General features: G+C 45.9%; 2 protein-coding genes across 2 annotated transcripts in view; one reads left to right on the top strand and one right to left on the bottom strand.

Annotated features, from left to right (window-relative positions):
* Positions 1-185: 185 nt before the first annotated feature.
* On the top strand, positions 186-2,065 carry RPLP1 (ribosomal protein lateral stalk subunit P1). Its single transcript, XM_005145491.3, has 4 exons — positions 186-353; positions 440-514; positions 767-887; positions 1,943-2,065. Exons 1-4 carry the CDS (start codon positions 282-284, stop codon positions 2,020-2,022), a joined length of 348 nt encoding a protein of 115 aa, XP_005145548.1. The 5' UTR covers positions 186-281; the 3' UTR covers positions 2,023-2,065.
* Positions 2,066-3,287: 1,222 nt separating this feature from the next.
* The window catches only part of PTK2 (protein tyrosine kinase 2), a 143,143-nt gene continuing 121,295 nt past the window's right edge, over positions 3,288-25,135 (bottom strand). Inside the window, exons 23-31 of the mRNA XM_034068054.1 lie at positions 24,178-24,264; positions 22,849-22,986; positions 21,905-22,036; positions 13,392-13,454; positions 10,942-10,981; positions 10,224-10,330; positions 5,849-6,004; positions 5,357-5,437; positions 3,288-4,519 (exon numbers count right to left, since the gene is read on the bottom strand). Of these exons, the coding sequence (XP_033923945.1) occupies positions 4,307-4,519; positions 5,357-5,437; positions 5,849-6,004; positions 10,224-10,330; positions 10,942-10,981; positions 13,392-13,454; positions 21,905-22,036; positions 22,849-22,986; positions 24,178-24,264 (1,017 nt within the window). The 3' untranslated portion in view covers positions 3,288-4,306. The remainder of the gene's footprint in view (positions 4,520-5,356; positions 5,438-5,848; positions 6,005-10,223; positions 10,331-10,941; positions 10,982-13,391; positions 13,455-21,904; positions 22,037-22,848; positions 22,987-24,177; positions 24,265-25,135) is intronic.

Here is a 25,135-nt window from a genome sequence, read left to right as displayed (position 1 = left end):
TGCGGCGCCTCTCAGCCCACAGCGCCCTCCCCCCCATGCCGCCGGTCCTTTCTACGCTGCGATTGGCGGAGCTCTCCGGTCAGCGCCGCCGCGCCGGTCTCTGATTGGACAACGCTGCTGACGACTGTGGTGCGTATTAGTCCTCCGGGGTTGCAATTGGCTCAGGGCGCCATTATAAAGTTGCCTCAGGAAAGCGCGTCCCCTTTCCTCCTCGGCGGCCCAAGGTGCTGTGTCCTTCAGCTGAAGCTAAGGCCGTCCCCGGCGACTGGCACCGAGCCCCCATGGCCTCCGTCTCCGAACTCGCCTGCATTTACTCCGCCCTCATCCTCCACGATGACGAAGTCACCGTCACGGTGAGTGCGGGCCCGGCCGCGCCGGCACAAGATGGCGGCGGCCGCGGCGTGGCCGGGCCGGGTGCTGAGCGGCGGTCTCGTTGCAGGAGGACAAGATCAACGCGCTCATCAAGGCGGCCGGAGTGAACGTGGAGCCCTTCTGGCCGGGACTGTTCGCCAAGGTGGGCGGCAGGGCCGGTGGGAGCCTGCGGCGGGGAGGAGGGAGGGTGGCGGTGGGGCTGCCGGGGGCCATAGACCCGACACGGGTACCTCGGAAATGCCGCCTTTAACGGTGTGGAAAGCGCCGGTTACGCAGCCCTGCTGCGGGGCGAGGTGCGCTGCTGGTTCGTCGGGGTTCACGGTGTGACCTGGCAGCGCTGCCCTCCATGTTGAGCCCCCGTTAACGAGGCCTTCTTGATGCCGCTTGTCCCCAGGCTCTCGCCAACATCGACATCGGGAGCCTGATCTGTAACGTAGGAGCCGGTGGGGGGGGCGGTGCTCCAGCCGCGGCTGCCCCCGCGGGCGGCGCTGCGCCTGCGGGCGGTGCTGCCCCTGGTAAGTGCGCTGCTGTCATCGCTCGGTTGAAAAGCGCTTTGCTGCCAGCTTGGGTCTGCTTGGCTCCTCTTGGAGATGCAGTGTGGTTTGTGCTCTGGAGCGTGCCCGTGGGTGTTAATAACGGCCTCAACTTTGGAAGGGCTGGAATTGGAATCATCGAACCATAGAATAGTTTGGGTTGGAAAGGACCTTAGGATCATCCGGTTCCAACCCCCCTGCTATGGGCAGGGACACCTCACACTAAACCATGTCACCCAAGGCTCTCTCCAACCTGGCCTTGAACACTGCCAGGGATGGAGCATTCACAGCTTCCCTGGGCAACCCATTCCAGTGCCTCACCACCCTCACAGTAAAGAACTTCTTCCTTATATCCAATCTGAGCTTCCCCTGTTTAAGTTTGAACCCGTTACCCCTTGTCCTATCACTACAGTCCCTAATGAATAGTCCCTCCCCAGCATCCCTGTAGGCCCCCTTCAGACACTGGAAGCTGCTCTGAGTTTTCCACGCAGCTTCTCTTCTCCAGGCTGAGCAGTCCCAACTTTCTCAGCCTGTCTTCATACAGGAGGTGCTCCAGCACCGGATCATCCTTGTGGCCTCCTCTGGACTTGTTCCAACAGTTCCATGTCCTTTTTATGTTGAGGACACCAGAACTGCACACAATGCTCCAAGTGAGGTCTCGTAAGAGCAGAGGGGCAGGATCACCTCCTTTGACCTGCTGGTCACACTCCTTTAGATGCAGCCCAGGATACGGTTGCTTTCTGGGCTGTGAGTGCACACTGCTTTCCACTTAGTGTACAGGATAACCTCAGAATCAAGGCTAATAATCCTGTTTATCATCATGAGCTTCTCTAAAGCTTTTCAGTTATGATAGACATTAATGTTGAAAGCACAAACCCACTTTCCTAGTAGGGGAAACACTTCCTCAGTTGTTAGCTTTGTTCGGGCTGCTTGGGCTTTGCTTCTTGATGCTACAGTCATCTTATGTGAAGTCTTTATGCATGTGATGTGTGTGAGCTGATCACATTGAAAATGCTGATTCTGTTCTCTTTTTCTAGCTGAGGAAAAGAAAGAAGAGGAAAAGAAAGAAGAATCAGAGGAATCTGATGATGACATGGGCTTTGGTCTTTTTGACTAATTAGTTTTGTACCTGTCCATAATAAAGAACATTGAGAATTGTACTCTTGTCTCTTGAAGTGGATGCATGTGAAGGGGAGTGGATGAGGGAGCCAGGTTCCCTGCAGGTACCAAAATTGCCATAGGCACATGTTCATCATGGGGTTTACAATTTTACTTGTCTTTGTACCTAGTGCAGGCATGGCACAGTGAGGAGTAAGGCAGTGTGGAATGTCACAGGGAACGTGGGAGCTCGGCAGCTACAGGATGAGATCATGTTTAGCAGCAGTGCTGTCACTTGGTGCTGCAGCCTCTCAGTGAAGCTGTGACATGTCCAGTTAATGCTTAAGCAGCAGTGCAGCTTCCACCTTGTACCAGGTAATGTAACCTAGAGAGGGGCGGTAAGGGCTGTGGACAGCAGGGATTATATGAGTTTCACAGTGGAAGGCACCTGTTGAATAAGTAGCAATAGCTGTGATCTTCAGGTAAAGATCCTCATTGGCAACTAGAGCTAGGAGGCTGTGCATGAGTAGGTACAGTTAAAGCAGATGGATCCTTGCAGTGCCAGGCACTGAGTCTATGCTGTTGTGTGTCATTTTTTGTCTTGCCAGAAGAAAAGCATTTGTTTTGAAGGGTGGGTGTGGAAGATTGTGTAACTTTACACAGGAAAAGTACCTCAGTTTGTATTTAACTTCTGAACAGGACTTTCCAGAGTGATTTAACAAGGTAAGGGCTGACTTCCATAGGTGCACTGAAGTGAAAACTGCATTAGGAGAATATCCCTGGTGTGTACCAAGGTCTCCAGAGTAGTGTTATGTAGGAAGATGGTTCCACATCTGGACCAACCTTGATGTACCCTGTGGTGTCCCATCTCCCTGCAAAGCTGCAGCTCATTGCTGTTCTGCAAGATGCAGGCACCCATTGGAAGAATTTAAGTCCCCTGCTGCTGCTGGAACCCCACTGAGCTTCCAAACAGTCCTGCAAACACTCCCCAGCCCTCCTAAAGAAGCCTCCCCATAGGACAATTGATCTTAGAAGTCTAAAGGAGTACCACCAAGTCATTACAAGTCACTTACATAGATGCTAACACTGACTTGTGCCTGTGCTCCACAGCTGGAAGAAAAGCTGCTTTCAGGAAAACACTTAAGTGTGGATTTCCTCCTCAAAAACTCATTGTTGGTCTTCAGGTCCTGCACATGTGAATTCTGAAATGCTTGTGGATTAGGGTGGGGAATGAATTGCAAGGACAGGGTTTCTTACAGTGTGCACACACAGAATCACACGATGTCACTGGTAACACCTTTTTAATAGGTCAAAGTAACTGTACAGTTCATTATATTCTTCCTGAGAATAATTTATATCCCTCAACAGCAAGAAGGGAGTGTGGGTTTTATTTTAACAGAACAGATGGCATAACTGGAAAAACCAAGGAAAATCTAATTACACTGCTCTACTGTAACTCCTCCCAGGCAAGATAGACAAAAGGATGGGTTAGTTTAACTACAGTGGGTTTAAAAGAGTCAACATGGCTTTAATCTGTCTTTTATAAATTATATCAAAATGGGGGACATGGATGGTTACAGAACTCCTCTAAATGCAGCTCTGAATTGCTCTGGTACAAAGCAGCATTTCCACTTCCAAGGAAAACACCATTGCTACAAAAGAACTGGCACGTTATTCCGGTGAAAAAAGAGTTCTCAGTCGTGTTCTACAGCTATTCCAACCGAAGGCTTCACACGTTCACATCAAAGTAAAAGGCAGGAAGATGAAGAGAGGGCTTTTAGTTTCGTCTTGAAATGACTGAAGTCTTGAAAATATAGCTTTTAACTCTTTTCTCTGTAAATTGTGATTAGCATATTGCGACGTAAGTGTTCTAATACAAAAATTCCAGTCTGGATAGTTCATATACTGTGGGCAAGAATTCTCAGCCCTGAGGTTTCCCCGAATTCTTCACAATATCTCTCCCGTCTGCTGCTCTGAGGCCACAACAACCCTGTGGCAGCTTTAGGCTAAGCGTGGCCCACGCGATGGGTGCAGAGCTGCTTTGTGCTCTGCAGCTCGAGGACTTCTCTGTACAAACTTCATCTCTGATAATGCCACTTCCCAAATCCCAGCCTGGCTTGGTGAGGAAAACATGGTTAAAAACTTGTCATGAGAGAGAGAACCAGCAGCAGGCAGTCAGGGCTGCTTGAAGCAAGAGGCGCTGGAAAGCCAGGACAACGCTGGGTTAATCCTCACTGCTGGTGGAAGGCCAACACCATCCTTTCGCAAGCAGAATTCCTGGATGGAGCTCTCCCCTTGGTGCCTTAGTGCGGTCTGGACTGACTGATCATCTTCAGTTTGGCTTGATCAATAACATCCAGCAGGTTTTTGGCATCCACAGCCAGAGCGTGAGCAGCTGTCAGCATCTGCTTCTTGTACTCCTGCTGCAGGCTGGTCATGACGTACTGCTGCGCCAGCTTCATCTTGTTGATGAGCTCGGCCAAGTCCGAGTTCAGTAGCTTCTGAGCCATCTCGATCTGGAATGAGAAGAGGCAGTCGAGTGCAAGTTGTCATCAGCATCTCACATGCAGCAACGACCCTCCCTCCACAGCCCCTGACACTGCAGCTGAGGCTGCTTCTGTGGCACCATGTGGAGCAGCAGATGGAATACTGGCACCTGCTGCTCTAAAGCACGAGCACTGAGTGCTCCCAGCCCAGGCACCAGCTGTATCCTGGGCTGCATCCAAAGGAGCGTGACCAGCAGGTCAAAGGAGGTGATCCTAACCCCCTACTCTGCTCTCGTGAGACCTCACTTGGAGCACTGTGTGCAGTTCTGGTGTCCTCAACATAAAAAGGACCTGGAACTGTTGGAACAAGTCCAGAGGAGGCCACGAGGATGATCAGGGGACTGGAGCACCTCCTGTATGGAGACAGGCTGAGAAAGTTGGGGCTGTTCAGCCTGGAGAAGAGAAGCTGCGTGGAGACCTCAGAGCAGCTTCCAGTATCTGATGGGGGGCTATAGGGATGCTGGGGAGGGACTCTTCATCAGGGACTGTAGTGATAGGACAAGGGGTAATGGGTTCAAACTTAAACAGGGAAGTTTAGATTGGATATAAAGAAGCTCTTCCCTGTGAGGGTGCTGAGGTGCTGGCACAGGCTGCCCAAGGAAGCTGTGGCTGCTCCATCCCTGGCAGTGTTCAAAGCCAGGTTGGATGGGGCTTGAAGGAACCTGCTCTACTGTGGGGTGTCCCTGACAAAGTTCGATGATCCACAGTGTGTGTGCAGGCATGAAGAGGGAGCCAGACCACATCCAGATAACTCCTGGCTGAGGCTCTCTTGCAGTGTATTGACTGAGCAGCAGGAGCCCCACGTACCTCTCTGTGGGTGCTTGCAGGGAGCGCTGGGAGGGTCTCATCCACTGTTGCCAGTAAAGTCCTTAGTGCCAAACCCACCTCCTATGGAAAGAAAACCAAGGAAATGAACTTTAAAAACTGGGAAGGAAGGGATGAGAGAATATTAGAAGTGCAGGAAACAACTGAATTCCTCATCTGGATAAGAAGGGAGTTAGAACCTGGATGGAAGACTTTCAAATCCTACTCTCAAATCTGTGTTTTGCCATTAAACAGACACCAAAGGGTCAATTAGAAATGCACAGAAGATGATGCACAACTCACAGCCCCTGGATAAGCACAGGCAAGGTGGGGAATGAAAGCACCATTGCCCACAGTACCATTAACACTAAAAGCTCCAGCCCCATAAGCACACAGAGGTCTTTTACTTCCAGCTTTCAGGAAGTTTCTCCTAAATCACTGGAGGACCTCATCCAGGAAAGAACAAACCACAGATTCCAGGGATTGCCTCCATACCTTCACCATGGGCACATACTCCTCCGGTGGTGCGGGCTGGATCTTACTGGACATCTCTATGACAGCCTTCACCAGCCCAGTCACGTTCTCATACACTTTGTCATTGGAGCGGTCCAGGTTGGCGGTGGGAGGAGGGCTGATCTCCTGCGGCTGGATCTGGAAGCACAGAGGGGTTGTTCAACCGCCTGTGCCCAGCAGATGGGGCTCAGCAACTTCCCAACCGGCAAAGTCTCACATTCCCAACAGCCCCCACCCGATCCCGCTGGGCTCCTGCAGTGGATGAGTGCTCTCGACCCGGGTCCGAAGGAAGATTCCTTTAGTTCTGACTGAACTTGATCTATGGACTGACACTGGGGGACTTCAACCAGGATTTCCCTGAGCAATCAAGTCATTTGAGGAACAAAGAGCTCAAAGCACTTGAGCTGTTTAAGGGCTTCACCAGGCTGCCCAAGGAAGCTGTGGCTGCCCCATCCCTGGCAGTGTTCAAGGTTTGACACAGGGGCCTGGAACTGGATGAGCTTTAAGGTCCCTTCCAACCCAAACCATGCTATGATTCATTACTGACGGACAGTTCCACTGCTAAGGCAACAGGTATGAGGCTCCTTGCTCCAGGATGTTGTTTTGTGCTCCAAAACAACATCAGGGTACACAGTTAACATAATGATATACAGTAAAGAGAGAATATTGCAGTGTGTATGATTGTTCTCTTAGTGAAAATTCACAGCAGGTTAACAAACCTGGTGTCACCAGCACAGGTGGGAAACACCAAATGGTTTCAGACAGTTTGTTTCCAATAGATCAGAAAAACACCTCAACAGGTGAAAAATGCTGTAGTTCTTATGCAGAGCTCCCACTGAGTCAGATCTGTCTGGAGTTAAATCCAACACAGACCAAAATAATCCTGGGCCACAAAAGAGATGGAAAACTTCCCTTATAAAACCATGAGCACCCCAGTTCCCTTCAGCTCTTCACCACTTGGAGCTTCCCAAGCAAGTGCTTGGTGGTAGCAGTAGGTTAAAGAATTGCTTCTTTTACTGGTCCCACAGTGCCCATCCACCCTGTTGGTGTGAGATCCACCCCACTGGGTTACTGCTGGTCCTTACAAGTGGCCCTAACTACTGAGCTGTTCCATTGGAAGCACTTGAGATGCTACCCTGATGTAGAAACTATAACATACATGGATGAAACTGCCTAAGGCAGGAGTGCAGGATTTAGTGCATGGTGGTTCCATGTTGTGGCATTTACAAAGCGGGTACTGACAATTATTACAGAGGTTCAATCTTAGTGTATTATTGATCCCAATATACCTTAGGAAGAAGAGCCCTGTAATGGCCTCAATCACCAGTGAAAGGCTGTGATTGTCATTGGTTTCAGCAATCGAGGAGTTAAAACAGTCATTGGCAAAGTCACATGCAGAGACACTTTGGGATAGGGCACGTACACACACGCTCGCGCGCTGCTTACCCTCCATGGCTATGGTTGAGCAGAATGTGGGGGGAGGTTAAAGAAATTTACCAAAAGAAGGGAAAAAAGAAAAACAATATTAATAAAATTCAGCAGGAAAAAAAAAACCACCAACCAAACCAAAACCAACCAAACCAAACCCAAACCATGTGTAGCAATCAGAGACCAGTTAAAAAGCCTGCAACAGAAACGCATCCTCAACGCTATCGCTCATGTTAGCTCTTGGTCCATTTGTTACGGAAGCACTGTGTGCTCGTGACCTCTGCTGTGCACCCGCGTTGGAAGTGGAAGGAGTTGCCATGCACCCATGCTGGCTTCGCACTGAACACGTGGGGAAGAGATCATGCAAAGCTTGACAGGAGCAAGCCAGTCTGGTGAGCAGCAAAGTGGTGAATGGAGTAGAGGGCCTTGGCAGCGGGGGGAACAACACGTCCTGTGCAACCCTGGTCCCAGTCCTCAACAGGTATCAGAAAATGTTGTATTCATCTTCTTTGGTCCTGTAGTATGAGAAATGCTGCACTATGAGGGTGCTGAGGCGCTGGCACAGGGTGCCCAGAGAAGCTGTGACTGCCCCATCCCTGGCAGTGTTCAAGGCCAGATTGGACACAGGGGCTTGGAGCATCCTGTTCTAGTGGAAGGTGTCCCTGGCCGTGGCAGGGGTTGGAACTGGATGAGCTTTAAGGTCCCTTTTGACCCAAACCGGTCAATGGTTCTAGGATCTTTCCAAACCTTTTCTTTTTCCTTCAGAAAAGCCATGATAGGAGCCACGTGGGCATCTCACTGTGCAGCTCTTGTTCGCGATGATGACCAGTTATGGTTAAAAACTACCAAGAACCCATTCTACATGTATTACACCAACTACAATTCCCACAGCCAAGCCCCAACAATCCAAGACTATGGACATTTGTGTTTCTTAACACTCCATTTTCTTCATTGTTCATACCCTATACAACACCATTGCTCTGCAGACTGAAGTCAGGGGTTCCCTTGTGTGGACTTGGGTGACTTTGCCTCAGCAAATAACATAAACCCAGGTATTCCCTGTACATGCCCTAAAGGCTACTGAGGACAAGAGGTTCCAATCCTCTTATATGTACTCTGCAGAAAAAGGGGGCTGGAGTGGGAGTCAGCAATGGCTGTAACAAAACAGGGAGTCTGAAATGAGCCCCTGAAGCACGTTTAGGACTGCAGGCATCAACAAAGCTATAACACCATCAAAAATAATGGGCTCTTTGATTAAAGGGGCAATAAAGAAATCCCATTTGAGGAATCTCTCAATAGAATCAGCCCTTGTTCCCTACCGCAGCAGCTATGCAGCACACACATCTCATCACTTGTTATCACTGATGGCTTTGGCTGCTCAGGTTTGTTTGCTGTCAAAGTGATGCCTTTCAGAGAACATTTTGCATGCTCTGGTATCAGCATTTAGGAAGGCAACTTGAGAGACACCAAGTTCAGTGACACCTCTCTTACTGACTGGGGACGTTTTCTGAGGCTTGGCGCCTTGAAAAGCACTGGCAGCAAGTGGTAATAAGTAATCCTGCTCAAAGCAACCATTGCTGATCCCTAAATATATTCCTGCTCTTTACTACAGGCTTGCAGGGTTTAGATTAGCCACAGGTTCTCCTTCCATGAGGAGCTGTACTATTACAGCAGGGATTGCCCCGGCCTACCTGCAAAAGCCTGTGCTCTAATGCAGACCCCATCTCTCTCCCCTTGGGCAATAGCTGGGACACAAATACGTCACCTCCCTGGGTGCTGCTGATGGCATCAGCTGAATGAATGGGAGCAGCATCAGGAGTGAACCTGCCTGGATGCTCTGGCCACTAACAATGCTGTCAGACAACAGCCTTTGTGGAGGCACAAGGCTCCAGCTGCATTGTGTTGATCAACTGCATTTCTGTTACACTGACAATTCCCAACCACTATTATAACTGGCTGCTGGGAACTGCCAGCATCAGAAATAGCTCCACTGGATCCTCCTGGGAGGTCCTGAGATCACTCACATTTGTTTCCTCTGGATGAGGAAGGTAACAGAGTCCCAAAGGATGGAACAGCACCTTGAGGTATGACTTTAAAAGCGACGGACATGATAAGGAGCAGTTCCATTGACACCAACTGCAACAATGGGGCTGATGGGACACTGGCACAGGGTGCCCAGAGAAGCTGTGGCTGCCCCATCCCTGGCAGTGTTCAAGGACAGGTTGGACACAGGGGCTTGGAGCAAGCTGCTCCAGTGGAAGGTGTCCCTGCCCATGGCAGGGGGCTGGGACTGGATGAGCTTTAAGGTCCCTTCACACCCAAACCAGGCTGGGATTCTATGATTCTATGAACAGAGGGCAGCATCTCTCTGCTAGAAAACTGTGAAGTTTCATTTCTGGCTTTATTGCCCATTCAGTGGAGATGAAATAGTGCATTAGAAAACATCTCCATCACAGGTCAGAGAACCCGTTTCCCCTCTGCCCCTGTTCCCCAAAGCTGACAGGGTTTTAGGAGCCCTGGTGCTGCAGCAGGAGCACCAGCACTCAGACATGTCTCACTTCTCTGTGACCAAGGACAGAAGACTTTGGTACAACCAAGTAATTGGGAACCCTTGGTTGTGCTCCTTCCTGCTTAACAAAGCTGCTGAGCAGGGAAGCCGAGTCCATATGGGAAGTCCCCTAAGCTCATAAGCTAACCTGGGAAAAGTTCTAGTGAGGAAGATGCTGAATCACAGCACAGGAGGATATGACCCTACCAGTCCCTCCCCACCTCCCTGGAGAGCGGCCAGTGCATGTTTGCCCCATGACAACATTTATGGGGTGGGTTTAGTCACTTCAGTCCCAGCCTCTACTTCAGGAGCACTGAGCTGCTTCACAGGGACAATGTTTGCCCTCCTGAAGTGTGTCTCATGTGGCACCAAGGGACCTACCTTCACCCCTTCGTTGTAGCTGTCCACGGGGCTGTTGAGGCTGGCGAGGCTGCCCAAGTGCCCGGGGGCTCCAGGGCGAGGAGGTTTCTTTGGCGGAGCTGCGTGATCTGGTTAATGCAACAAGAGGCATTTTAGAGGAGCAACGTATCAGATGTACCTGCAGGACTCTGGTCTGTCAGCACTACAAAGGCTGCTTGTGCCTTACTGCACTAGCAGAGGAGGTGCACATCTTTATGGGTCTTACAGGTATCAAAAAGGACACTTCAGAACTCCCTGTGTGGGGTGACTGCTGCTCATCTCAGTACAACTCCCCCAGAGCTGACTGGTACTCACCCCTTCATACCACACATGTCTATGTCTGGGAAAATCAGACCTTTTCGTGGCAGGAATCCTGGCTGTGATTCATTCTGACACTGAGAAACCCAAATGTAGGTGTCTCCTTTTGTTTGACATGTCTGAACTCCCCACATGGTGGAGTCCTACACAGTGATTCAGCTTCCTCTAGACACTGCCCGCCTGTTGATCTAAACACTTCTTGGCTTTGCTGAGTGCATCTCTGGAGACCAAACACCTTGTGTATCGAAACACCTATGTGCAGTTACCTGGAAATGAATCCACCCCTAGTATGAAGATACTGGAGTAAACCTTTGCTCACTGCTGCTGCTACAAGGCTTGTGATCAAGGATTCAAGATGACAGTGTATGAACTTACTGCTTACCTGGTTTACCCACGGGCTGATATATGTGCTGGTTACCAGCCTGTAAAGTAAAAATACACATTTAGATCAGTTATTGCAGTGCTCCTAACTTTCATCAGCACAATCTCAAACGCTGCAAGTAGCCCATTTCCCAGTCCCTATCTGGAAAGACCTTAGAGCAGCTTCCAGTACCTAAAGAGGGCTTTAAGAACAAGACTTAGTGGAGGGGCTGAGTTCACTTGGTGTGCTCAGCTTGGAGAAGAGAATGCTGAGGGGTAGATCAGGTTCTATCAACTTAAAGCTTTAGAGCAGATATGTTATAACCAGAAATGAAGCAGCATCTCCCTCCTGCCTAGTGCAGGTCTGTAACTGCAGACTTCAGATTAGATTTCACTTTCAGGAACTAGGGGTAGAAATCAAAGATCCAAAGCCCTGAAACTCTTCTGCTGTCACCAAGAACCTCTGAAACCCACATCCACACTGTCCTACACCTGCTCTCTATAGCTTAAAAATCCATCTGCTTCCAGCCAACACCATCAGTAGTGTCATTAACTCTGATTCGTGTTGTTAACCTGAGCATTTCCAACCTGATAACCCTGGGGAACAGAAAGGAAGGAGAGAGGAAGGAGAGTAAGATTCCTCTAAACGAATTCCTGAATCTTTGCTTTCAGAAAGTGGCACCTTTGAAGTGAATGTCAATGTGCACACAGTTATACAGCCACGTGCACAGCAGTTAGGGACTAATAAAACGTGTGTGGCAACTTAGCATTTGTATCATCACATCCAAGAACAGGCTCACGTGTTATTGCATCTCCCTTCCAGTGTCCCTGAACTGCAAGCACTTACTCCAAGCAGGAATCAGGGCTGCTGTGCTTTTGGCTTTACACACTTCCAAGTACCACAACTACTCAATCATAAAGTCACTTTGTGGGAAGATGTAAATGACCTCAGGGCACTGGATTCTGTCCTCGCCATTGTCACAGAAATCTGTGTGCAACACTGGGCAGTTATTTAATCCCAGTTCTCCTCGAAATAACCACTATTTCTCATCCTCTCAATGAGCACTCCAGATTGACTCACAGAAGCACAAGACATTTCCCACTGCAAATGAAATCAGTCAGAAGGAGGTTCTGAATGTATTAAGAGCTACAGAAATGCAAAGTCAAATTCTGGAACTAGAAATGCAGGTGTCACAGATTAGAAGTCTCTTTTATAACACATTTTGTCAATCATCAGTAAGTGTTCTCTTCACACTCTTGCAAATGGGGTTTGATGCTGAACTACCTCCTCCTGGAAGACAGGACTTCCCCTACAAGCAGGTTGGCATCTGGGTGCTGGAACCTTAATTCTGACCCCAGGCAGTCCTGCTGAAATCCAGCAGCAGCCAGAGAAAGCAGCTGGCTGCAAGCAGTACTTTAAACCCAGCACCACTGACCTGCACCCTATCAAACCTCTGACACAACTTCAAAACCTCAGGTTACCTCAAAGCATCCTCATGCGCAGCACTAATGCAGTGGTACTTTCCTTGCTCTTATATAAAGATGCAACAATAGCAAAGACAGAACAATAACTAACATGGTTCTGCCTCCAAAAAAGCCTCTTAGCAGCTTCCAGGTATGGATGTCTCTGGAGACCACACTGCAGTGTGTCATTAACACACTCATTCATGACTGTGCTTTGGCTGCAAGCGCAGGAAGAGTCCCTAAATTCTTCAGTAGTGAAGTACTGAAGCCAGACCAGGAGTTTACAATCACACCCCAGCTGAAGCAGGGAAGTGAATTTAACTATTACACTATTTAAAGGTGACCCCTGAAGACAAACAGCGGATGAAGCATCAGGTTTCTATCAGTAACAGTCCCACGCTTAATCTCCCCCTTTCCATCTGTGGGATGCAGAGATTCCAATGGCAGTTTAACAACTGGAGAGATGGTTTTAGTTAGACAGGAGTGAAGCCAGTCAAAAGGAATTCCACAGCTGTTGTCTGGCAATAAATGAATGGCTATGGGGGTTATTCCATTTGTTTCATAGTGGATCATCTACCCCAAACAGACTCCTGGGTAATACAACAGCAACATTTACATTCCTTGTAAGAAAACCCTTTGGATAGTTAAACAACTGCAGAAGTTATTTTATTCCTGCTTCCTGCTGACAAAACTTCCAGAAAACTATCCCCATTTTTAAGGAAAAGGCTCAGTTCTGCAGCATATGAACATTTACAAACCCATTTAATATTGGTTTCAATAGCAGCTTTGAGGGGAAAAAACCCCAACAAACCCCAAATTGCCCAAACTCCTGCATGTACAAGTTTGCTCCCACAGAAACAGCCTCCTGGAATACTGCAGAACCATGTAATGATAGCAGAAACACCGAGCACGAGCTTTAAATCATCCCCCACCATCCAGACAGGGTACATGTTCCACCAGGAAACTGGAGAAGGATGTGGGAGATGAGAGGATCCCACACATACTTACTGGGCCCTGGAGACCTCCATCCTCTCGGTCGATGCTGCTTCTGGAGAGCCGCACATCAGGTTTCTAAAACAAAGGATCAAGGTTTCATTCTCTGCTTTCATGTAATTGAGACTCCAAATCATTGTAAGGACAGGGAAACACTGCTCAAAACTGATGCTGACAAATACAGATGTTATTTCATCCCCGTCTATGCATCCCCACTGCTGCAACTGCAGCTACTGAAGCTCCTGGCAGCCTCCTCGGCTGCTCCTCAATCACCCATCCTCAGTGCCTGTGTGGAAGTGCTGGTTAGAAATAGTGACAGTACCATTTCCCTGCCACAACATGGGAAAACCTGCATTTGGATTCTCTCAAACACAGCAAAAAGTGGGTTTAAAACCAAGTTATCTTCTTCCCAACAGCGGAATTTCAACCACGGGATGAGAAACACTGCACATTAATTCCTACTTCCTGACTGAGGATGGCTTATATGGACTTAGCTCCCTCGTCAAGCTGCAAATGGGGCCAATTACTGGAGCTCTTTAAACACTGCATTTGGATACAGAAAGCTAATGAAGACATCCAAATGCAGTGTCCTCCTGATACAAGGAGCAAATGAATTTTTCTTTGATGTGTTTTAAGTGAGACACACAGAACCTGGTTGTTTTTCTCCTCCTCCCAGCAAATCATAGACTCATAGAATCACAGAATGGTTTGGGTTGGAAAGGACCTTAAGATCATCCAGTTCCAACCCCCTGCCATGGGCAGGGACACCTCCCACTAAACCATGTCACCCAAGGCTCTGTCCAACCTGGCCTTGAATCCAGGTGTATCTATTTTCTGAGGACAACACTGATTACATGGAAAGACAAAGGAAAAGTGGATGTGAAACAAAGGTTAGTGATGATCTGAAGACCCAGGTTTTCTAAGCACACCAATTCTGGCACATAAACACAATGAGGTTTTATCTGAGTCTTTAAGTCGCTATTCTATGAGACTGGATGAGGAGTTAATGAGAATGGGTTCATTCCATATCTACATCAGTGTAAATACAACTTCCCTCATATGTCCATATGAGGACATAAAATGGACACACACAGCATGAGAAGGAACATTTTCTATGTAGAGAAATGTCGATGTGTGAATGCTGACCGTGACTAGACTGACCCCATGTTCTTTCTTTCTGGGGGACAAATGTATCTGTTTCTTATTTACACCTACTCTAAATCCCTCTTCTTTCCTTCTAGAAGCACTAAATGCACGACCTGCTAAATGAATCTAAATAGCCATCAGGGCAGATGGCACTCACAAAGATGCACTAAAATCACTCATCATTAAAACCAGTCCAGTTGTGCTGTGGTCTGTCAGAAGGGTTTATACTTGGGATTTTCATTCAGCCCTCCACTGACTGAGGCACAGCCAGAGACAGTCACTGCCTGAAAGAACCTGCAGCTGAAAACCAGACAAATCATAGGAGACAGGGAAATACTGAACCCCATCTTGAACAGGGAGAACTGAAGCAGACACAAGCAGGAGCTTTCCCAATGTTTTGCCAGGAATTTGTGACAAATCTTATGATGAAACCTATCACTGATTCATTTCCATTGGATTTCCTTTATCATGATGGATTTTTCACATTTAAAGCTTTACTTGATAAAGGTTTATGAGATATTTCATTGGATAGATATCCAGTGTATGTCATGATTCTTATGTTTTTAAACTGAAACAAATGGCTATCCTTGTTCATCTAAGCATACAGCTAACTCAATTTCTGTTACACTGATGTTCACAATTTGCCTTTGTTTCATGTTCACTTCTGGTTGGGTCAGTGCCCAAAATCTCTGGAAACACATGGGGTCTGAATCCTCTCTACACTTTTAATAACTCATTACTCCAGAAATGCATCCTAAACCAGGCTCCAAAGATAATGAAATGTTGAGCATTGTAAAGATTCCAAAGCACAAGACCATGCACTAGTCCAAATCACAGACTGTTTTCCTGTATTATAAGGCAGGAGTTAAATTAACAGGCATGATATCCATCTCCTGCCCTCCCTGTCTTACTAACAAGGACCTCCCTTTCAGCATCTAAACTCTCTAAATAGTAAATTCTACAACCTCAGATCACAACTACTCAACTCATCAACAGCAGCAACTGTGCAGCATAGGAGTAGACGTCAGGACATCCCATACAGGATACAAGCATCCAGCTACAGTCTAAGCATCGTCTCACGGAAGGGTTGTAAATACACATAAAACATGACTAAAAAAGAGCATTATTAGCTTTACACACACTGCAAACCAACACAAGAAGCCCTGTTGATCACCCCCAGGCAAAGGAAGCCATGGACGGTGATGGTGCTGCCCAGGTTCTCCAAGAACCTGACCTGAAAACAAAGACACCAAGTGCCAATGGGTAATGGCAAACCAGAGGGTCCACAAGCAGCCTGCACAGCTGCACAACCCACCTGCATCTTGGTGATCTGCATATTGGCATCTTAAAAGTAAGGAGATCTAGGATCAAACTCCCAGTGTATTTTAAAGTCTTACATAGCAGCAATTCTTACGCTTCTAAGGGGGAGAGCTTGAACTGCAGCCCCTCATGCTGACGTTACATACCAACAGAGTGCTGAACTTTTAGTAGTGAGATCCTTCAGATGTGTATAATGCAACACTGTCTAGATCAAACCACAAAAGACTGTTCTGACCTCTTCTGTACTTTACATACTATTTCACAGCATATTCCCAGAGTTGCCTCTTGTCCAGGCTGAAGCTAAACAGTGGCCAACTGATGACAAAGCATCTCCAAATGAATTTCATACTCCTAATACCGTGGGTCTTCTCAAGCATAAAACTAAAGCATGTTTATTGTGGAAGTGACAACTGTATTAAACTAATATCAAAGTTTAAACAAAGTCTTTTCTACTTCATACAATCACAGAATGGTTTGGGTTGGAAAGGACCTTGAGAACATCCAGTTCCAACCCTCTGCCCATGGACAGGGACATGTCACACTAGACTATGCAGCCCAAGACTGTCCAACTTGGCTTGCTATATTCATTACAGATACATACTTAAGGGAGGAACTATATCTTGTTATATCTTGCAGAAAATCAAACTCCTTCAAAGGTAAATGGATTTTTCCCTAGTAAAAAGTCTTCCATCTGAAATCTCTGGAACCATGTAGAGGACTTTTCAGACAGGATGCCTATGTTGACAAACTGGAACATCATCTACTTTAGTTCCAGTATTTCTAGTTACTCACTAAGAAAAGAACATGTAAGACTCAGCATTCCCAGGCCACACCAGATTATAATGTCCTGGTGGGATTTTCTCAGGCTAAAAAATGAAACCCTATTTTAGCAGCAGTTCACATCCATTCCATTTGAATTGCAGTTCTCAGGGTCAGAAGAGGGCAAAACCACAACTATGTGGGAAATTCAGTAAAAAACCCAGTCCCAAACCCGATAAGGAAACTATGTGAGTTATTTCTTCTTAACCTATCCCAGGAAAGGACTATCCATTTCTCAGGACAACACTGTTTGGTCTGCTAAGGAGTTACTATATATATTACATATATCTCTTTATTCTATGTGATTAAAAATCATGCCACATAAGTGCAATAAGGCTACAAAAAAAAGGTTCAAACTGGAAGCTAAATATGAATGAGGAAGCAGGTAATTAAACAGAAGAGTTCTGCAGTGTTCAGAGCTATTTAGTGACAGTGCTAAAAGTCATAGCATAAAGTCACTCACTTCACTCTAGAGCTGAACTTCAAAGGTCCCCCTGAAGAGATACAGGATGATAGTTTCTATCCTTACAACTTCTGCAAAGCAAACTAACTCGCTACTGGTCCAGGAGGCTCCCGTGGCATCACCACCCCTGGTTTCCTGTCTGCGCTTACAGGTGATTCTGTCCAAACCCACAACCGAAAGCATCCATAGGAAGGCATTTAAAATTGTTTTAACTCAATGAATTGAGATATTTGCTTTAAAATTAATTCTGTACACAAATAGTCAGGGCTGCAAGACTGAGAGACACACACTGTGGCTCTAATGAAGTTATTTGGTTTTTATGGGCTGTCTGTGAACAAAGACTACAGAGGAAAGCTAGTGCTGGACATAAATGCAAGTACCTCAGTATGCACACCAGACTGCAGGGTAATGGGCTGAATCATGGAATGGTTTGGGTTGGAAGGGACCTGACGGCTCATCCAATTCCAACCCCTGCCACAGGCAGGGACACCTTCTACTAGAGCAGCTTGCTCCAAGCCCCTGTGTCCAGCCTGGCCCTGAACACTGCCAGGGATGGGGCAGCCACAGCTTCTCTGGGCACCCTGTGCCAGCACCTCAGCACCCTCACAGGGAAGAGCTTCTGCCTAAGAGCTCATCTCTACCTCCCCTCTGTCAGTTTAAAGTCATTCTCCAACTTGTACTATCCCTGCATGTCCTCGTAAAAAGCCTATTTCAGTTTTCTTGTCATCCTGTTTAGATTCAGGAAGGCTCCTGTAAGGGCTCCCTGAAGCCTTCTCTTCTCCAGGCTGAACAACTCCATCTCTCTCAGCCTGTCTTTTAGTTGCAGTGAGCTGCAGATGCTAGCAGTAGAGGCCATTCATGGCTGTGGAGCTCTGCCTCTGGTGATGGAGGTTGTTCATTCTGCTTCTATATGCCATTATGAACAAGTAAAATTTTGATTAACCTTCATCAATTTTATTTTTTAGGATAGGATCAAAAAATAACTCATGAGAAAGTGCAGAATGAGACATCAGGAGTTTCTTGTGCTACTGCCTGTGTGTAATAGTGCAAGAAGGTATCCAAATGTCTTAGGATATAAATGAGTGAAAACCTCAGCCCAGGAGACTGCAGCAGATAACAACCCAGACAGTAAGACTGCTTACACAGAAGGCCAATCAGACTTCCACTTGTTTGATGTGACATGTTTGTACTGGAACCATCGCACCCCTCCACCTGCATAAGCCTGAACAAAGTCCATCTTCTCCAGTGACCTGAATCAAGCCTTAAGCTCAGTGTTTCCTGCTTTCAGCTTTAGCTTCCTCAGAATTCAGCTATTTCTGCCCTCCTGTGTGAAACACCCCCTGTCCTGGGGAAAACGTGCCCGCCCCCCATTTCTCCTGATGGATTTAGTTGGTACAATTTAAAATTAAGCACTTCTTTACACTTCAGTTTTTCCACAACAGATTTATTTTCATTCAGGAGTTTCCCATGAAGAGGATTCTGTTTGTTTTCTCCTTTTTACAGCAGAATTCCAGCATTCAGGATTCTCTAAAGGCTGCAGCTTGCAAACCAAATTCCTCCTTTCAAGTATCAAGCCACGTGTTCTCAAAGGACCAGATTCAGGCAAACTGCTTACACAGATAACAACCTCCCCAAAGACTGGCCAATTTCCATTTCAATGCCACTGCAATTTAATTCTTCATCTGGGGTGTCTCTTCTAGCACACAGCATCAGTTGCTGTTTATACAAGTACTAACAGGCTTTGAGTTGTATTTTTCTCCCTGTAGAAGCAGCAACCAAGCCATGAGCAAGCTGGCGTTACTCTGGGGAAACAAGAACTGTACTAACAGAAACCCCACTGAGGATTTTTCTTCTTGTTGCAGTGTCTGACATTACACGATTTGTAGTTGCTCTCCTGTGAGTTCAATTCTTAAATGGCAGAAGTGAGATGCACTGCAGGGGTACTGTGTCAATAGAGCTGCTTTTGCAAGCAGCCAGCTCTAACTGAGAACACTCCATGGTATGGTCACAGAAGTTAGAAATTAAAGCCTGGCTCTTCCCTCTCCATTGTTCTTTGTGTTCCAAAGGAAAAATATGCTGAAACCTGCCTATAGCAGGCAAGGGAGAAGCAGAATGGAGCAAACCATTTAATCACAAGCTAAGGGTTAGTGCAGGAAGCTATCCTCAAAGCAACAGACACGACATTGATGCTTCTCTTCCCTACATCACCTGCAGTGAAATTAGGGAAGATCCTTCTCCCAAAAGAAGAAATGTCACTTGTTACTCATTACAGGGCAGGGTAAGGAGTGTGTGCATGTAAGGTGTGGATTATTTCTATACTGGACCCGTGTCTGCACTCTCAGGTATAGGCTGTGGATATCCTTCAGGAGATCTGCAAGTCCTCCCACAAGGACTTTCCCACCATCTTGATTTCTTCAGGGCTAAACCCAGAAAACCACATTCCTTCTCCAAGGAACACCCATCTATAAACTGAAGATTCCTCTGACATACATCCTGCTATGGGCTCAAACAGACCCTGTGGCTCTCATTAGCTTGTTTAGCTTTTGCCACGGTATAATCTGTAACAGGCCTCAAAGTATAAACCCTGAAGTCAAAACGTTAGCACAGAAAGAAAAAGAACTGAAGTCTCTTATGGATTCCAATTCCACGTTTTGGCCATTGAAGTTCATGCTTATTTCCACTCAAACTTACCCCATTTCTTGCCTTTCTAACCCTTTAAGGGTTTACATCAACCAAATCCAGCTCTGTCAAAGCTGTACAGCTACTCATGCGTTCATCAGTGCTACTTCTCCTTTGAGCAGGGGGTGGCAATAGGGCTGATGCCTCCTCACAATACAAACTTAGACATAACAAAAACACAGTAATTCTTTCCCAAAAATATGCTCGGACTGAATCAAAGGGAAAATGATGAAGTCCCTCCTCAAAGAGCCATCTGGGGGATGGTAAACATCCTAATGGTCCAGAGACTGAATCAAAGTACAATAACAAACACTCCAGACAATCACTATCTATTCTGCAGAAGAAAGCCAGAAAGCTTTCTGCAGCAAGTTCCCACACAATCTCCTGCCACCTGCAATCACAATGCCTTGTTCTCAGTAAGAGATGCATTCCTCAAAGAGCTCCTGACCATCTCCACTGACAATGGGATCAATCTGACCTTCTGGGCTTGTGAAAATCGCAAGCAAGTAGTGCCACTTGAGACTGGAAAAGTTAATGCCTAAATTAGGGAAGAAATTCTCTTCTCTCCTCCCCCTTGTCATAAACTGGACAAAGCAATCTGGGTACTGTGGTTTCTTCACTAGAATCCAATGGTAAACCACAAATTCCCAAGCGCACTCACAAGGAAACCAGCCAAAATTAAGCTCTACATCTTCAATCAAAAGTAACAACTCCACAATGTGGACCTTGGCTTGAACATGTACTGGATGTGGGGGCATCTATCACTACCTCCCAAGAGCTAGTAGTGCTTTATCCTACCTTGGCTGTCTTCACAGCTATTGGCTGTTCTGAGCAGTTCTGAATACCACACATAACTAAACCCCTGAGAGACTAAGATAATCCAGTTGGCAAGGAATAAGGTCTTGGTAACAGCATCTACGTACAAGATCTGCTCTCCATTCTCACCCACTGGCTTCCTGCAGAGTAAAGTATGAATTCTTATACTCAAGGAACTCAACATCCTAGCATAAGATCCCTTAAAAACTGTTTCAAGTTACAAGAGACAATCAGGACCAGCAGCTTTGGTGTCTAAAATATAAAGTAATTCATCTGTACAACTAAGATTTTCCCTAAGAGCAGCTCCAGATGGTGCAGAGAACTCCTACAGAATCCACAGATCATTATCATCATCTGATGCAGTGGAAGATGTCCCTGCCCATGGCAGCGGAGTTGGAGCTAGATGAGTTTTAAGGTCACTTTCAACCCGAACTGTTCTATGATCTGCTTTAAACGGAGAGCATATTTATGCTTCCAAACTGTAGCGATCCTAAAATACTTAGAATTCCTTGAAAGCTTAAGACCAAACATGTGCCTGATGTTTGTCACAGCCCATAGCACACCACTGGATATTATCGACCTGTGACCCACAGGCTCCTCAGCATGAACCTATAAAGAACAATATGCTACCACCATCTTCTGCATCTGCAGCCAGCAGTCTCAAGTAAGAGAACTTTAACACAGAACTTGAATTCTGATAACTGGGAAGCCAGAGTTGAATTAAAACCATACACCAGTGGCACTGACAAGAAAACATGGAATTGCAGAGAAACAGCAACTGGAAACCCCATTACTGATGCATTTCTTCTTCCTCCTCTTGGTGAGGGCTTTCTCCTTACCTCACAGAGCTCTCAAAATGTTTCTTCCCACTAACATGTCATTCATTACTCCTCTAGTGCAAATCTGCTTGCAACTCTTACTACAGTCTTAGATGGCTGATAGTTGTCCCTTTTTTAGGGGTGGAGTATGCACAGATCTATCTCCTTAAAAACAGAGGCAATCTCCAGATTGGCACAGAATTGTACTCACAACTTCCCACACATAAATAAATACTCAGCTGGGTAAAATGAGATTCATTAAACTGCTGAGATATTCCAGGTATTGGAAATACAGGACTCTCTGTTCAACACTTAGTGTAAAAACTGTTTCCAAACATACATTTTGGTAGGCACCCCTGTGTTCTTGACACATATTCTCATTTCACATAAGTGAGCAGTGTTAGCAAGCTGCAATAGAGAAGGAAACATCAGAAAGAATTCGGAAGCACTACAGAATGATGTGTTACCAGGAATCGTTCCTCCTTTTCGAGCCAGCGCTGATCTTCTTCCATCTCTTGTTGCTGTCGTATCAACCTCTCCTCCATAAGATGTGTGGGTAGAACCTGGCTCATTCCTCGTATGTCCAAAGTGCCCGAATCCTACAAACCAGAGGGAGTTTATTCAGTCTCACAACTTAGAAAACAGCTGCAAGAATTTAAAGAGATTATAAAAGAACACAGTTTAAAAGGCCAAATGCACAACAGCCGTGGAGCAGAGCTCCTTCAACCCCTTATAAACTGAAGCAGATCATCAGAGGAAACCCTTTCCCACTAGGAACATTTTATCTTGCTCCTCATCACTGGAACCAGAAAGATTTGTAGAATTCTGTGTTTCAGTGATGTTGTCACTTCACACATTGCACTTCATTTAAGCTGGACAACAAAACCAGATTGGGTAGAGAGGAAGCACTTAAGACAGAAGCTGCACAAAGTGAATCTTTGTGGGAGGTTAAAATGGAATGAGAAAGTATAAAATACTGGAGGAGAACAGGAAAAAATGATGGAAAGTTAAAGGGGGAATTCATTTGATGCTCTTTGCAGCAGCTTCATGCAGTCATAACAGGCTGAAAAGCATCTAACAGGATCCAACACCAGAACAGTTTTGAGACCAGATCATTGTCTGTTCTGGAAACAGTTACCGAGAAGCCTCCCATCCTTTAGCTCTGCTGGGTATCTCCCACGAGAGGTATTTTTAGACAGTAATGATATTGCATATTCTTACATGACTCTTCCCATCTCTGTTAACAGCAATAAGTTCCAGTAAAGCCTTCTTTTAACAAACACGAAATACTTGCTATCACTCAGTTAAGATATAAGTAATATCTTCATCACGATTTTGTATAAAGAGCACACTTATACAAAATCCTATTTACTGTACAGAGTGCAACAAGAGATGTGTCACTTCACAATACCTCCATGTTTGGTTGCCACACTGATATTTCCTGAGGCCGATGGTTCCAGGAATCTGTCTGATCCAAGAGAGCAGCCTGCCCTGGATAAATGCTGCCTGCCATGGCTGGTATTCCATGAGAACCAGGGTAGCCAGACACCTTTGGAGGGGGGTGAAAAACCAAAAGATAAAGTTATATTAATAAGACCTATCCTTTCCCATAATTAATAGCTTTCACCACCCAAGGAAGCAATATGAGAGTGCAGAAATGACACAGTTCAAGCAGACACTGAGAGGGAGGAGGGGAAGCAACAGCAGAAGAAGGAAGCTGAGCCAAAATATGAGACAAGAACCCCTTTTTTTGTCTTTAAGGATGCCTATTGTAAGTTAACAGCAACTGTTTGAGAATAACTATAAGGGTATATATGCATACCTATATATATAACTTCGGAGGATAACTAGAACTATCTGAGGATGCCTATCACAACAGCAGCATTATAAAGTGTGTTTTAACCTCTGCTGTCAACCAGATCAAAGTCTTCTGACGACCAAAGATAAATCTACTGATACATTGAAAAGAGCTACACATGCACAGCTCATACTCAAGTTACCAGAAGCCTGAAAACATCACCCTACAGAGCCATATAAAAACATACCCCCTGCTGCATGTTACAAGCTTAAGCCTCAAGTGACAGCATGTAATTAAGTGTGCTCAGCTGTGTGGCCTGAGAACTTCTCCATAGGAAAATCAAAGTAGGCTTAATAGTCTGAAGTCCTCATTAAAACAATGAAAGCCTCCCCCCCCCATGGAATAAAGGAAGTCTCAACTGAGACTGCTCTATGTGGCTTTAGCATTGACCAAACCTGAGAATGCTTAAAGTACTTTCGTGACAACCTTTTGGTTTAAATGTCTTCAGCAGGGTTAGGAAGAAAAGCAAAACCTCTGAGTGTGTGATGTGGTAGATCTAAAGGCAGCTATCAGCCAACAGAAAACACAAATGGGTCACAGAAACATCAGGGAGAAGAGGATCAATAAGCCAAAGAAAAGCCCAGTCAAAGCCAGTTTGTGGCATAGCACAAACGTTAACACGAACACCACATTCCTTTGATAAATATGGAAATGTCTGATGTGTTTCGCTGCAGTCTCAGGAATCTGAGATGAAAATATTGGCCATCTGGAGTAAACCTGCCAGGCTCACTTTGGGATTTGTTCCGATGTAAAACAAAACCCATTTAACATCCAACGGAGTGACCATAAACTGCGTAAGGAGCGAATCAATGCCACCAACTGCAACTGAGTTATAAACCCCACACAGGAAAAGATACATGCATGGTGTTATAAATATAATACCTGGTAATGATTTGGCTGTACCATGTGCTGTGGACTTGGATAAAACCCTTCACTGGATCTTGGACTGGGGTAGCCAGGCCTACTGGGCTGTAAATGTAAAGGAATTGTTAGTCTTCAGAAACAGGAAACCAGAACCAGAACATTTACAGGTGATGCATCACAACAGCAAACTCAAAAGAAACCCTCAAATAAACACACTAATATTTCTTTCAAACAACTAAAAGGAAGTTTTCCTTCATTTTTGCTTGGAAATGGCAGGATTGTTTGCAGGTATGTCAATAAACAACACTTGCTCCGTCAGTTCTTTGTGTATATTTAATTGCTTGCACTAAGTGACCTGCTCTGCGCTGTTTAGAGACAGCATCAGCTAAGAACATAACTCTTCAATCAAGCTTCCAGGTGCAAGCAGAGCAGTGTTTCTAAGTTCACAATGTGCAGCACATAAAGGTTTGCTATTAATTTGTTGCTTTTGTGCCTGTTCCCAAAAGTAAATTCTTTTGCTTCAGCTGAACACAAACTGGTTTAGTAGTTTGTGTAGCATGATTATTTCCATGTGTTAGCTTGAGGGTTAAAGTTAGTTCTAAGCATTCACTTCTGTGTAACCAATTGGCTCAACATGGAAGGTGCTTTTGATCATATTCTGGACCCCATGGGCACTTCAGTATCCACACTTTGGTTCTGCAACCCATTCCTAGCCAAGAAAAAACAGGATAGAACCAGCTCCTATTAGAAACAATAGCTAAAGAACAGCTGTCATGAGTCTTTAACTGATTGTCTTGATTTACCCCTTCAGGAGAAAGGCAACACTTTACACATAATCAAACAAGATGTATAATCACAGGAAACCAGGAGGAAAGACAAGCAGGAATTCCAACAGCACTATTACAGGAGCCTGGTTTTCCATGCATGTTGAATAGATCATCCTTTTGCTAGGACATGTATAGGAATCTCACACCAC

Source organism: Melopsittacus undulatus, chromosome 1 (assembly GCF_012275295.1).
Source record: "Melopsittacus undulatus isolate bMelUnd1 chromosome 1, bMelUnd1.mat.Z, whole genome shotgun sequence".
Classification (NCBI taxonomy): Eukaryota; Metazoa; Chordata; class Aves; order Psittaciformes; family Psittaculidae; genus Melopsittacus; species Melopsittacus undulatus.
This window is presented reverse-complemented; position numbering and strand designations above follow the sequence as displayed.

Excerpts from the sequence above, each read along its gene's own strand:
- RPLP1 (XM_005145491.3), top strand. The coding sequence starts at position 282 with ATGGCCTCCGTCTCCGAACTCGCCTGCATTTACTCCGCCCTCATCCTC. Across the intron at positions 515-766 it reads GGCCGGGACTGTTCGCCAAG|GCTCTCGCCAACATCGACAT; the intron begins GTGGGCGGCAGG and ends GCTTGTCCCCAG. Across the intron at positions 888-1,942 it reads TGCGGGCGGTGCTGCCCCTG|CTGAGGAAAAGAAAGAAGAG; the intron begins GTAAGTGCGCTG and ends CTCTTTTTCTAG.